Raw genomic sequence first — 15,252 nt, 5'->3', positions numbered from 1 at the left:
ACTTTTCTTTACTTCTCCAGCCCCCAGCCACAAGGCTAAGAACATCACCTCCTCTGCAATGTTCCCTGCTACCTAGAAGCAGAAGGGCAACTTTCACAACCACACCTTGTTTTTTTAAAAGCATCCATCAATACAGCATGTTTTGCACTCCACAGGAAAATTGTTTTATAACAATTTGTGAGATTTTCCAATGTAGGAGTTTATTTTATCATCAGAAATAAAAAACAAACATTTAAACGTTTTCTAAAATTTATCTTACTTTTAGTTAGTCCATTTACCCCACCCCTTTGATGTATTTGTGACATTACATTAAATACATTTTCAGCTTCAAAGTAATAAAAGAAACTAATTGCCTTCCTCCTTCACATCCCATGGAAACTAATTATTTCCTCTAAAGAAGCTAGCAATTTAATGGGCCAAATTCAGCCCTCATGTAAGCAGTTGCAACTCCATTGAACTTACTCCACAAGACCCACTAGGTCTCCCTCCAAGACTGATCACACAAATTGATATTTAACATTCCCAGGGAAAAGAGTGATCAGACAAATCTGTAAATCCTTTAATTCTGACTTACCTTTCAGCATACCAGAAGAAAGTCCTTGTCACACCACTGTGTATATGTGTACACAGAGTGGCTAATGGTTCCAACATAAATGAGCTGCATTACATGACTGAATACTGAAAAATCATTCATTACTTACATTCTGTTGAAAAGTTAGACCAGCTCACACATGGTCTCAGTAACAAACAGACTAAATACCTTGTGATCAGTATTTTCTGCTAATACTATAAGTGAGGCAATGACCAGCAGTACGACAAATGCTCGCCCTTCCATTTTGGAAACACCAGATCTCAAAATGAAAACCTATTTACTAGATTCAATTAATGGATAACTAGTGTCTGGGTTATGTAGAAATTCTGGGAAGACCGTAAGCCTAATATTTACACAATAAACACTGTAAATAACTCGGATCATTAAAAGCATCTTTTCCTAATGGACTTTTTGTTTGGAAGTGTTATGATCCTAACATTTCTTTTATGGGACCCATACATCTAGGGGCCACATTTAACAGGTTCCAATATATTTCCTGCTCAAACTTAGCTTTCAAACTGTCTATTAATATCATATAACTTACACACATATATGGTATCAAAAGGTGACTGCACCTTTTTTGTGTGCCTGGATATGTGAAATTGTTATAACCCTTTACACTTCTATAGCATCTTTCCTTTAAAGGGTCTCAAAACACTTCAGAAATAAGGCATACCACACGTGTAGGAGGTTAACAAAATAGTAGCCCATTATTTTTACAGATAAGCTGAGACAACAAAGAAAAAATAACTTGTCAGAGGTCATATAGTATGTCATTAGTAGCACTAGGAATACAACCTAGGAGTCATAACTAACCACTAGTTCTTCTTTGAGTGCTTGTTCATGTCCATTCCAATCAGGTGTGTGTGCACGCATGTGCACGGTAGCCAGAAGATTTTTGCCCTAGTGGCATCCATCAGGTTGGCCTGGGCACCCCCTGGTGTCACGCCTTCTTGGCGCTCAATATAGAGCCCTGCTGACCCACCACCCCCTCAGTTCCTTCTTACCGCCAGTGACAGTTAGCTGGAACGCCCCATAGCCCTTGCTTAGCAAGTGCTTTTATCTCTGTTATTGTACATAGTTCTTCACGACTAAGCGCATGCCAAAGAGTGACCCCGACGCTTCTTATTTAAGGTGCCTAGGGGAGGGTCACCAAAAGGACCGGTGTAGGATCTGCTGCGAGCTCCTTCCGAGAACTATTAAAGAAAGGGAACAGCGACTTAAGGTTCTCCTAATGAAGGCAGCTCTTCACTCCCACTCAGATCCGGGGGTCAGGGGATCCCACACCCAGCATGTCCTCGTCGACATGGAGTGCCCCAGCACCATCATCCTGGGAACTGGTGCCGAGAAAGGACTCCTCCCGAGATGCTTGGCACCAGTATGGCTCCTCCCAGGGCCAGTCAATGGTCTCAGTTGCTGGTGCCTCAGAAGAAAAAGAAGCCGTAGAGGGAGTGTTCTCCCCCAGCCAAATCTAAGGAACTGACGGCTGTGAGACCCCAGTCGAGCCACAGCACCAGGTCCCCTGGCAGGGGCGCAGCGACTCCTGCCCAGGCAAGGCAGTTAATTTCTGGCCCACCGTGCTCACTGGACCCTACTGGCCAGCTCGCCTCAACACCGGAGGCTTTTGAGGCAGCTCAAGACTTGTTGTGTCTCACAGCTCCATTCTCACTCCCTAGGACAGAGGAGGCTCCATCTCTGTGCACCACTGTGACCCCAGGTGCAATCAAAAGGGAAGCCGGTGATGATGTCCCCGCGCTCTTCTTCTCCATGGCACCCTCTGGCACTGGCATCTCCAGAGAGAGAACCCAGTCAGTCCCCAAGTTTCCGACAATTGGTGCCCCGAGGCTTGGCTCCTCCATGGTCTTCCTTTTCAAAGACTTCAAAGTCAGAGTCAGACTCTTACTGCTCCGATAAGAGCAGGAACAGGAGGTCCAGGTATGTGTGAGAGAGATGGGCTTTCCTGGCACCGTGGCCACCGCAGTGGCAGAACCCATCTCAGTGGCCCTTCTGGACTCCCTGGGCCTTTCACCAGAATCAGGGAAGGAGCCAAGGATCCACTCAGTGGTGATGTCGATGGCTTCAGCCATCTTTATTCCATCGGTTGAGTGACCAGCCACTGAGCCACCACCACCGACGTCGAAGCCATTGGCTGTGGCATTGTCATCGACACCGGCTTCGGGACCAGCTTCAGCACCAGCTTTGGCTTCAGTGGCACCGCTATTACTGGCGCTGGCTCCCACACCACCAACAGAACTGACAGTGGTGCCAAAGCTGACATTGGCACCAAGTTCAGCATGACAGCCACAGCACTAAGCACAGCACCATCCTCATTGGCACCTGCCTGGGATCCCCAAGAGTCACAGGACCCCTTGGGTGCAGATGGCAGGGAGCAGTCGCCATTCTGTGGGGCTTCCTCCTTCTTGCCAGATGAGGGTCTGGCGAGCACCACCATAGCCCCAGCTCTCGAAGACAATTGGTTGTTGCAGCAATTGCTGCGCCGGGTTGCCCAGGGCAGAAGAGGTGGCTGAGGACTCCAATCCCATGGTGGATATCCTCTCTCACTCTGGACCTTCCTGTATTGCCCTGCTACTCATAGAAACTATTGCAGATACCACCAAAACCTGGTGGCATATCCCAGCCTCATTGCCACCCCAAGTGCAATGAACGGTGATATTTTGTGCCCTCTAAGGGTTATGAACACCTTTATTTGCACCCGCAACCTGATTCCCTTGTTGTGGCTGCTGCTAATCAGCTCGAGCGGCAAGGTTTCCAAGGGCCTTCCCCCCAAAACAGGGAGGCTAAAAAACTCGACCTATTCGGGAGAAAGGTGGGTTGCAGCTCCCAATTTCCAACCAATAGGCCATTGTCAGCTGGTACTCTTATAATACCTGTGCAGCAATGACAAAATTTGCAGAGCTGCTCCCCCTAAATTCCTGTGCCGAGTTTTTGGCCTTGGTTGAAGAGGGCAAGCTAATCTCCTGAACTCCCCCACAGGTGGTGCTGGATGTTGCTGATGCCACCAAGAGAGTCATGGCTACAGGGGTGGCCATGAGAAGGGTGTGACTCTGTTTTCAGAGAAGATAGATAAAAAGGCTACATAGCCTGAAAAACTTTAGAGCCACCCTCAAATCTTTGGGCCTACACACTCTCGCCACACAGGGGAAGCATTTCAGGCCTCAACCTCCTCCTCAGTTCTGTCAACAGAACTGACAAGATGGTTCCCAGAGGAGGAATAGGAGTGGCAGAAAAAGGCAGCACTCATCCTCAGGCCAAGGCTCTGGGCAACCCAAGCCATCTTCCAGCCCCAAACTGACCTTTTGAAGGTGTGGTCGAGGACGATGCACCAGAGCAAGAACTGGATCTACCCTGCCTTACTCTTTCGTCCCGACTATCCCCTTTCTACCATGCATGGTCCTGTATCACGTTGGACTGCTGGGTGCGCCGCATAGTAGCGAGGGGATACTCCATCCAATTCTGTGCCATCCCGCCCTTCCCCCCGCCTTCCCTGTCCCTCTTCAGGGAGCCCTCTCATGAGCAACTCCTTATACAGGAGGTTCACTTGCTCCTTTTGCTAGGGGCAGTGGAAGAGGTTCCTCAGGAGCAGAATGACAAGGGCTTCTATTCCTGGTATTTCCTAATCAGGGGCCGCTCAAGGCACCAGCGCAGCAAGCGCGTGCCTGGGGCAGCAAGCCATGGGGGGTAGCGTGCTGGTTGGTGTGAGGGCAGCAGTCAGGCAGTGTTCGGCAGCATGCCTGCGGGAGGTCCGCCAGTCCCATGGCTTTGGTGGCAATTCAGCGGCGGGTACACCGAAGGTGCGGAAATGGCAGATCACGTGCAGCAATGCCGCTAAATCCGTGTGAACAGTGGACCGTCCGCAGGCGTGCCACTGAAGGCCACCTGACTGCCGTGCCTGGGGCAGCAAAAAACATAGAGCCATCCCTGTTCCTAATACCGAAAGCCAAGGGTGGGCTCAGGCCTAGACCTGCGAGAACTCAACAGGTTTGTGAAGAGACTCAGTTTATCTGGTCTCTCTGGCCTCTATCATTCCTTCATTGGATCCAGGAGTCTAGTATGTTGCCCTCAACTTGAAGGACGTGTGGTGAACAGCACTCACTACCTCTCAGTTCACTGTCCTCCCATTTGGCCTGTCGGTGGCACCTTGAGTGTTCACCAAGTGCATGGCAGTCGTGGTGGCATTCCTGCGCAGGTGACAGGTGCAGGTGTTCCCATATCTCAATGATTGGCTGATCAAGGGCCAATCCAGGGCTCAAGCGGAAGCACAAGTCAACTTTATAAGAACAGTGTTCGATGAACTGGACCTTCCTCTCAGTACGGAGAAATCGACTCTGTCCCCTGTTCAGCGGATAGGGTTCATAGGGGCAGTACTGGATTTGAGACAGGCCAGGGCATACCTCCCAGAAGTGAGGTTCTGGCCTCTGAACAACATCATTCAACGTCTCAGGCAGTTTCCCACCACCACAGCAAGGAATTGCCTGAAACTGCTAGGACAGGGGCTGCTAACAGGGAGTTTTGCAAGGGAGTTCTCCAGGTGAAGGAGGAGCAAATATAACACCCTTGGGGTAAGTGACTGTCTGTAGTGTGTGTTTGTTTGTGTTTGGGGGTTACTCGCTGTGTGCTGAGCTTGTGTTTGTCCGTCTGTTTGTTTGGTTGTTTGAAAGACCGTGTGCTGTGGCTGGCAGTTGGAAGCTGTGAGCTTCAAAGGAAGATTTGAAAGCTAGAAGCCTCTGTTAATTGGCTGAACCTTAGTCAGTGGGTGGGGCTATCAAACAGGCCAGGGCTTTATAAAGCAGTGTGCAAGCTACCAGGGAGCTTTGCGACCAGGGGCTGCTAACAGGGAGTTTCGCAAGGGAGTTTGGAAGGGGAGTGGGAAGGGGCAAAGGCCCCCTTGCTGTTGTTGTTGTTTTAAAACCTATAAACTAAACTACAGTCAAAACTTCTTGCTTTAAACAACCCCTTCATTAACTAGGAGACAATGCAGGCAGAAGCCCAGCAGCAGAGTGGGGGCTATCAAGTTTATTGCGCTGAGTGCTGCATGTATGATTACTTGCCCTGTGGGCGGGTGGCGTATGTGTGCAAGCGGTGCAAGGAGCTCCTGGCCCTCAGAGACCACGTACGGGCTTTGGAGGCCAGGGTGGCGGAACTGGAGGAGCTAAGGGAGGCAGAGAGGTATGTTGATGAGGCTTTCCGGGACACTGTAGAATTGTCCCACCTCTGCTCAGACAGCCCCTGCGCTGTTGAGGAGGATGAAAGGCCCAGGGAAGCAGCGCAGTCCACGGGAGCAGAGGGAAACCTTCCCACAGTTGGGACTCTCCTTCCAGATGGCGTTGGGGTATCCTCTCACACTGAGGTTACCTCTCTGGGGGAGGGAACTCCAGTTACTAGAAAAAGGCAGGTGTTAGTAATGGGAGATTCGATCATTAGAAACATAGATAGCTGAGTTTGTGATGACCGGGAGAACCGTATGGTGACTTGCTTACCTGGTGCGAAGTTTGCAGATCTCTCGAGGTGTCTAGACAGACTTATGTGTAGTGCTGGGAGGAGCCGGTGGTTGTGGTACATGTAGGTACCAATGACATAGGGAAGGGTAGGAGAGACATCCTGGAGGCCAAATTTAGGCTTCTAGGGAAGAGACTGAAATCCAGGATCTCTATGGTGGCATTCTCAGAAACGATCCCAGTTCCATGCACAGGGCCAGGTAGGCAGGCAGAGCTTCAGAGTCTCAATGCATGGATGAGATGATGGTGTAGAGGAGAGGAGTTTAGATTCATTAGGAACTGGGGAAACTTTTGGGATGCGGGGAGCCTATATAGGAGAGATGGGCTCCACCTAAACCAAAGTGGAACCAGACTGCTGGCACTAAACATTAAAAAGGTTGTAGAGCAGTTTTTAAACTAGGAGATGGGGGAAAGCCAACTGCTGTGGAGGAGCAGGTGGATCGGACAGAGACTTCTCTTAGAGGAGAGTCTATTGATAGAGATTCTCTAGGTTATAGTCAGGAACAGAGGATGGAAGAGGATAATGTAAGGGCCAGATCAGACAAGAAACATTCACATAAAAAGGTATCTAACACATCAGAAAAGGGCAGACAATTAAACAGTGGCAAGTTTTTAAAGTGTTTGTACACAAATGCTAGAAGTCTAATTAATAAGATGGGTGAACTATAGTGCCTTGTGATAAAGGAGGATATTGATATAATAGACATCACAGAAACCTGGTGGACTGAGGACAATCAATGGGACACAATCATTCTGGGGTGCAAAATATATCGGAAGGACAGAACAGGTCGTACGGGGTGGGGGGAAGGGGGAGTGGCACTATATGTGAAAGAAAATGTAGAATCAAATGAAGTAAAAATCTTAAGTGAATCCACATGTTCCATAGAATCTCTATGGATAGTAATTTCATGCTCTAATAAGAATATAACATTAGGGATCTATTATCAACCATCTGACCAGGACAGTGATGATGAAATGCTAAGGGAAATTAGAGAGGCTATCAAAATTAAGAACTCAGTAACAGGGGGGGATTTCAATTATCCCCATATTGACTGAGAACGTCACCTCAGGATGAAATGCAGAGACAAAATTTCTTGATACTTTAAATGACTGCTTCTTGGAGCAGCTGGTACGGGAACCCACAAGGGGAGAGGCAACTCTAGATTTAGTCCTGAGTGGCGCACAGTATCTGTTCCAAGAGGTAATAATAACAGGACCATTTGGAAATAGTGACCATAATATAATAACATTTAACATCCCTGTGGTGGGAAGAACATCTCAACAGCTCAACACTGTGGCATTTAATTTAAAAAAGGGTAACTATGCAAAAATGAGGGGGTTAGTTAAACAGAAATTAAATGGTACAGTGGCTAAAGTGAAATCCCTGCAAGCTGCATGGACGCTTTTCAAAGACATCATAATAGAGGCCGATCTTAAATGTATACCCCAAATTAAGAAACACAGTAAAAGAACTAAAAAAGTGCCACCGTGGCTTAACAACCATGTAAAAGAAGCAGTGAGAGATAAAAAGACTTCCTTTAAAAAGTGGAAGTCGGATCCTAGCAAAGTAAATAGAAAGGCGCATAAACACTGCCAAATTAAGTGTAAAAATGTAATAAGAAAAGCCAAAGAGGAGTTTGAAAAACGGCTAGCCAAAAACTCAAAAGGTAATAACAAAATGTTTAAGTACATCAGAAGCAGGAAGCCTGCTAAACAACCAGTGGGCCCCCTTGATGATAGAGGGTATGTCTACACTTACCGCGCGGGTCGACGCGGTGACTTCGACTTCTCGGAGTTCGAACTATCACGTCTAATCTAGACGCGATAGTTCGAACTCCCCGTGCGCTCCGGTCGACTCCGGAATTCCACCACTGCAAATGGTGATGGCGGAGTCGACCTTGGATCCGCGGACTTCTATCCCGCGGCGTCTGGACGGGTAAGTAGTTCGAACTAGGGTACTTCGAGTTCAGCTACGCTATTCGCGTAGCTGAACTTGCGTACCCTAATTCGACCCCCGCCCTTAGTGTAGACCAGGCCAGAGATAGAAAAGGAGCACTTAAATATGATAAAGTCATTGCAGAGAAACTAAACAAAGTCTTCACGGCTGAGGATGTTAGGGAGATTCCTAAACCTGAGCCAGTTTTTGTAGGTGACAAATCTGAGGAACTGTTACAGATTTAAGTATCACTAGAGGAGGTTTTGGAATTAATTGATAAACTTAGCATTAACAACTCACCGGGACCAGATGGCATTCACCCAAGAGTTCTGAAAGAACTCAAAAGTGAAATAGCGGAACTATTAACTAGGGTTTGTAACCTGTCCTTTAAATCGGCTTCTGTACCCAGCGACTAGAAGATAGCTAATGTAGCGGCAATATTTAAAAAGGGCTCTAGAGGTGATCCCGGCAATTACAGACCGGTAAGTCTAACATCGGTACCGGGCAAATTAGTCAAAACAATAGTAAAGAATAAAATTGTCAGACACATAGAAGAACATAAATTGTTGGGCAAAAAGTCAACATGGTTTCTGTAAAGGGAAATCGTGTCTTACTAATCTATTAGAGTTCTTTGAAGGGGTCAACAAACATGTGGACAAGGGGGATTTAGTGGACATAGTACTTAGATTGACAGAAAGCCTTTGACAAGGTCCCTCACCAAAGGCTCTTACGTAAATTAAGTTGTCATGGGATAAAAGGGAAGGTCCTTTCATGGATTGAGAACTGGTTAAAAGACAGTGAACAAAGGGTAGGAATTAATGGTAAATTCTCAGAATGGAGAGGGGTAACTAGGGATGTTCCCCAAGGGTCAGTCCTAGGACCAATCCTATTCAACTTATTCATAAATGATCTGGAGAAAGGGGTTAAAAAGTGAGGTGGCAAAGTTTGCAGATGATACTAAACTGCTCGAGATAGTTAAGACCAAAGCCGACTGTGAAGAACTTCAAAAAGATCTCACAAAACTAAGTGATTGGGCAACAAAATGGCAAATGAAATTTTATGTGGATAAATGTAAAGTAATGCAATTGGAAAAAATAACCCCAACTATACATAAAATACGATGGGGGATAATTTAGCTACAACAAATCAGGAAAAAGATCTTGAAGTCATCGTGGATAGTTCTCTGAAGATGTCCACGCACTGTGCAGAGGCGGTCAAAAAAGCAAACAGGATGTTAGGAATCATTAAAAAGGGGATAGCGAATAAGACGGAGAATATCTTATTGCCCTTATATAAATTGATGGTACGCCCACATCTTGAATACTGCATACAAATGTGGTTGCGTCATCTCAAAAAAGATATACTGGCACTAGAAAAGGTTCAGAGAAGGGCGACTAAAATGATTAGGGGTTTGGAGAGGAGAGATTAAAGAGGCTAGGACTCTTCAGCTTGGAAAAGAAGAGACTAAGGGGGAATATGATAGAGGTATATAAAATCATGAGTGATGTGGAGGAAGTAGATAAGGAAAAGTTATTTACTTATACTAGAACTAGGTGTCACCGAATGAAATTAATGGGCAGCAGGTTTAAAACAAATAAAAGGAAGTTCTTCTTCACACAGCGCACAGTCAACTTGTGGAACTCCTTACCTGAGGAGGTTGTGAAGGCTAGGACTATAACAGCGTTTAAAAGAGATCTGGATAAATTCATGGAGGTTAAGTCCATTAATGGCTACTAGCCACTATGGGTAAGGAATGGTGTCCCTAGCCTCTGTTTGTTTGTCAGAGGGTGGAGCTGGATGGCAGGAGAGAGATCACTTGATCATTACATGTTAGGTTCACTCCCTCTGGGGCACCTGGCATTGGCCATTGCTGGTAGACAGGATACTGGGCTAGATGGACCTTTGGTCTGACCCAGTATGGCCGTTCTTATGTTCTTATGACACATGGCCGCTTGTACCTACGTAGTACAGCATGCCAGACTCAGACTTCAACCTCTTCAGTCGTGGCTAGCATTAGTGTTTCGGCCAGTCTGGGGCAGTTTGGACAGGATAGTAACCCTGCCTCACCCGGTATTAGACTCCCTCCTGTGGTGGCTTAACCCACAAGGAGTAGGTGCAGGGGTCCCCTTCACCAGTCCTCACCCGTCCCTCTTGTGAGTGATGAATGCATCAGCTCTGGGCTGGGGAGCATATTTGGAAGAACTCAGAACACAAGGCCTCTGGTCTCAGGCGCAACTTGCTCTCCACATCAGTGCCAGAGAGCTGAGTGGTACACCTGGCGTGCCAGACTTTCTAAGCCCACTTAATAGGGAGATGTGCATCAGTTATGACAGACAACACCATAGCGATGTTCTATATCAACAAACGGGGGGGTACACATTCCTTTCCCCTGTGCCAGGAAGCCCTCATGCTGTGGGACTTCTGTTTAGAGCACTCAATACATCTGCAAGCATCGTACCTTCCCGGAGTACAAAACGATTTGGCAGACTACCTCAGCAGGTCGTTCCACGGCCACGAGTGGTCCCTTCACCCGGACGTGGCAAACTCAATCTTCCATCAGTGGGGCTTTCCCCAGATAGACCTGCTCGCCACGCAATGCAACAGGAAATGCCAGCAGTTTTGCTCCTTCCTGAACCACAGCCCGGGCTCCATCACGGACATGCTCCTTCTCCCATGGAGAGGCCATCAACTGTACACCTTTCTGCTCATTCACAAGGAGCTCCTCAAGATATGGGGGGAGTAAGTTTCGGTGCTATTGATAGCTCCAGCCTGGCCCCACCAGCACTGGTATTCATCACTCCTGGAAATGTCTGTGGACGCTCCAGTCTCCTTGCCGCTCTTCCCGGACTTACTAACTCAGGATCACAGCCGTCTCGAACACCCAAACCTCAAGTCGCTGCACCTCACAGAGTGGAAGTTCCATGGCTGAGTCCTACAGAGCTCTCTTGCTTGGATCAGGTTAGACAAGTCCTCCTTGGCAGTGGAAAACCCTCCACAGAGCCACATACCTTGCCAAGAGGAAGAGATTTTTTTCAATCTGGTCAGCGCAGCACCGCTCGCCTCCGTGCCACTTATATTAGACTATCTCCACCATCTCAAGCAGCAGGAGCTGTCCATGTCGTCAATAAGGGTTCATTTGGCCGCCATCTTTGCCTTTCACCCAGAAGCAGCCGCTCAGTCTTTGCTAATCCTATGGTCAGTTGTTTCCTTAAAGGTCTCAGCAGGCTATACCTGCATGTCTGGCAGCCTGTCCCAGCTTGGGATGGGGCCTCAATCTTGTCCTTTCCAGACTCATGGGACTGCCCTTTGAATCTTTGGCAACGTTCTCCCTGCTCTCTCTCTTATACAAAGTAGCATTTCTGGTAGCTATAACCTCAGCCAGAAGGGTATCTGAGCTCAAGGCCCTGACATCAGAGCCCTCTTACACTGTGTTCTATAAGGACAAGGTTCAGCTCAGGCCCCACCCCGGCTTTCCTCCTGAAGGTTGTCTCCCAGTTTCACATCAACCATAATACTTTGTAAAGTTCTTTGAAGTACCTAGGACCTGACAGACACTAAAGGTTTAATACTGTTGCCTATCACTATAGTATCCGAGCACCTTCCATTTAAAATCAATGGCAATAGCTAAGTCTTAATGGACTTCATGGAGTCTCTGGTATATAAACTCAGTTTTAGCCTGCTTCAGATGATGATAGGTATGGGAATTACATTTATTTTACAGCAGATGCAAAGCTATTGCTCATCCAGATGTATTTTTGCTCCTGCTCTCTGTTTTGTTCATGTGGCAGTCTATATAATTATTTAGGCCAAATTTGCACTCACATATGGCATACACGTAAAATGCTGTTAAGACTTCAGTTGTGGTGCATAGGGTATTAGAGGAGAATTTTTCCTTGTATCCACATTTCACTCTTGCATAATAATGGAATTAAAATGTAAATACACAAAAAAACCGAACCTCACTGTACACCTCTTATTTGAGGCTCTGTCCACTGATGGCAAGCAGACTATGCAGCTTAGGTTTTTCTATCACTGTGGTATGTAACAGCCTGATCCAAAGCCCACTGAAGTCAATGACAATCTTTCTATTCATTTCAATGAGCTGAGGATCAAATGTAGAACAATTAATAATAGCACTAAGCATGCGTTGACTGGAAATAATTCTCGTCTTCCTTTTGTCGCTAGTTTTCATGTTTGGTTATTGTTTTTTTTTAAATTCTCTTCTTTCCTTCTTCTCATCCAATATATGGGGTTGTTTCCAGGCAGAAAATTGACCAAAATAGCTCCTCATATGCACACACTATTCTTGAATAAAAGTCACTTTATGCCAGCATGATTAGTGCACTCTCATTCTTCTTAAATACACTGACTTTTATTCTGGAATAGTGTCCCCACACAGGGCACTATTAGGTAATAGTTATTGCAGAATAACTTATGTCTCAATAGCTTTTCTAGTCAATTTCCCTATATAGACGATCCCTAAATGTGGGCTAGGGACACGTGAAAATGCCATGATAGTGTAAAGGCCTTAGCAAACTGTTAGGCATGACATTTGGTCCTGACTGTGGTCAGGCTCTGTCTAATCTTCTCTGGTAAGGTCCACAACAAGGCTGCTGCTGTTAAAAATACTCTATCCCTACAGTATATCAAAATTTTGTCTTGGCAGTTACAATTTGAAGCATCTTTGTGGAGTGCAGCATCTTGCAGCATATGAATAGTTATAAAAGTATTTGAGATAATCAATCTATCTCCCACTGGCAGAACAAAGCACACTGTATATATTCTAGAATGTCTGAGCAGCAAAAACCTACCCGGGATGGGACAGAGTAGAACAGGACAACCTAGCACAAAACCACGCCATTGCTACTGGGGGGCTGTCCAGCTAGAGCTGTGGCGTGCAAAACTCCAGATGCTTGCTAAAGCCATCATGCTAGCAAATGAACTGGAGCAGATCCATGAGCTAGAAAGGCATTAGGGAGCAGCGAGGATCCAGGGTCATGGAGCTCAGGAACACAGCAATGTGGGGAGGGATCAGTAATATAATTAAAAGTCTGCAGGAAGCAGTAGAAATACTGATTAGGCAAGTCAGACAGTTTCAGCTGGAAAGGCAGCAGGTAACTCCACAGGGACAAATGATACTGAGCTTGAGAAATGCAGATGTTCGGTTAAGAGGAACAAGGCAATGCTCTGATTAGGATTAGCAAATGCTGTAGAGGATCAGGCCTGCTGGAAATGTGGACATTCTGGCCACTTAAAACCACACTGCCCACTGATGAAAATTGCTGTTCGATGGACTGGTGCAGGGAACAGTGCCACAAGCTATTTACTGGCAAATGCTAGGCTACCAAGTTATGTGAGTGCTGCTGTCGGGAGTGGTATCAATCTGCCCAGGAAGGTTGAGGGAATCTTACGTGAGATCCAAGTCGATTCTGGGACACAAGCTGCTGTGTTATCTGAAAAGCTAGGAAAAGAAGCCTCTAGACACAGCCCTCAGAAATTTATGCCCTACTTTGGGGTAGCCAGACTGGCTAATAGTCAAAGGCTTAATGTAATGGATATTTGGCAAACCACTATGGAAATTGGCAACCTTAAATTGGTATGAGTTTTCATTGTGGAAAAGTACTCTGATCAAGGGGCATTGGCTGAACTGATTTTCTGATGAGGTATGGAGTTCACCTTAATGTGAGGGCTAAAACATATACTATAAGTGGAAAACACATCCCTGTAATTTTCTGGAATGATGCCACTGGTGTATGTAGTTAACACTGGTAGAGAATGTAATAAGCCACTCAAGTGTGGAAGGGGTAATTTGAGCCAAGGTATAGAAAATGATGATAGACTAGACAGCATTATGGAGCCATCGATTGGGACATCGGTAAGGTATGGATTTCATGATGGCACAGTCATTTGGAACTGCAAAAAAAGAGTTATACTGATCCAGGTAGCCAATTTAGCAAGAGACCCTCCAATGTTAAAGCATGGCACTAAATAAAGGGATCTTTTTCCTGCCTGGGAAGCAATAGGTCCAACCCTAGAGCACTCCTGGTTATGACAAGTGACATTTCCTCTCTAAAAGTAGCAATCAACATACCAGCATGCCAGTTTGGCATAAAGATTGTTTGCGCATAGTTTGTTCTGTTGATCATGTGGTTTATGATGTTGATGTGAGGATGCCTCTCTTTCAAGAGGAGGAGCAGTGTAACAGAATTAGTGTGATGGCTGGGTCTGTGCATGACACAGCCCCAAAGCCTGTGGCTCTTCCCAAACAGGAAGGACTCTGACTCAGGAAGTAGCCCTGAGAGGAAATGCACCGTTAGGTATGTGCTGGCTGCTGAGAGAAAGTAAAAGTGTTTGTGGTGTCAGTAGCACCAGCAGGGGAGCTGCCTCTGTCCCCTCTGCTAGTAACAAATATGAATTCTGTTATTTACTGGGCTCATGCTTGTGTCATCACTTCAGGAATTCTGCTACTTGTGCTAATCCACCAAAAAGAAGGCCATGATGTCATGCAACAATACTCAAACATTGCATATAACATATATATGTTGTGTCCATATATTTTTTGTGATGTAAAATACAGCATCACAAAAAAAGTAGAAGCACTGCATTTTCCTGCATTAGTAGAACTCTGATTCATACAAAACAATATGACCATTGGAATTTTTTTTCAATGTCATATGATAAAAGCGTTGGGCATTTTCCTGTCAGCTCCTTTCCCAATGACCTAACATTGTACTTACATACACAAAATGTTTATTCTGTCTGTTGTCTCAAGCCATTGAGTGAGTTAAGTCAACCTTTGTTCCCAGCTCTGCCAATGTACGTCTTTTCTGGCCTTTACATCTGTGATATTACCCAGGATACAATCTAGACCATTGAACAGCTGTGTCCCATTAATTTTCTAGCCTGGGCTGCCTTTTACATTGCTTCACTGTCAGAGCAGCCACTCTCGGTCTGCTCTCACAGCCTTCAGCATATAAATTCACTCCCAGCTAAACACGAGCACTCTGACCAGTCGCGCATTAATTACATACAAATTACCAGCCTTGTTCCCCCAGGATTGTGCATCTTGTACTGTCCGGCACACTACTGAACAATGCAAGCTCACAGAAAGTCCATCATTTCCTCAAAGGAAAATGATACATGTACCAGCTTTGTTATCCCAAATAGAGTTTCCCACACACTTTAATCCAAACACATTGGTTAAGGTA

At 46.1% G+C, this 15,252-nt stretch overlaps 1 protein-coding gene across 14 annotated transcripts in view; it reads right to left on the bottom strand.

The window, feature by feature from the left end:
• The window catches only part of LOC123374234 (inter-alpha-trypsin inhibitor heavy chain H4-like), a 43,873-nt gene extending 42,992 nt beyond the window's left edge, over window positions 1-881 (bottom strand). For all 14 annotated transcript variants that reach the window (XM_045023955.1, XM_045023958.1, XM_045023959.1 and 11 more), the window contains exon 1: window positions 761-881. In XM_045023955.1, coding sequence (XP_044879890.1) covers window positions 761-835 — 75 coding nt within the window. In that variant the 5' untranslated portion in view covers window positions 836-881. The remainder of the gene's footprint in view (window positions 1-760) is intronic.
• Between the last annotated feature and the right edge of the window lie 14,371 nt (window positions 882-15,252).

The sequence above is a fragment of the Mauremys mutica genome, chromosome 7 (assembly GCF_020497125.1).
Source record: "Mauremys mutica isolate MM-2020 ecotype Southern chromosome 7, ASM2049712v1, whole genome shotgun sequence".
NCBI classification, from domain to species: domain Eukaryota; kingdom Metazoa; phylum Chordata; order Testudines; family Geoemydidae; genus Mauremys; species Mauremys mutica.
This window is presented reverse-complemented; position numbering and strand designations above follow the sequence as displayed.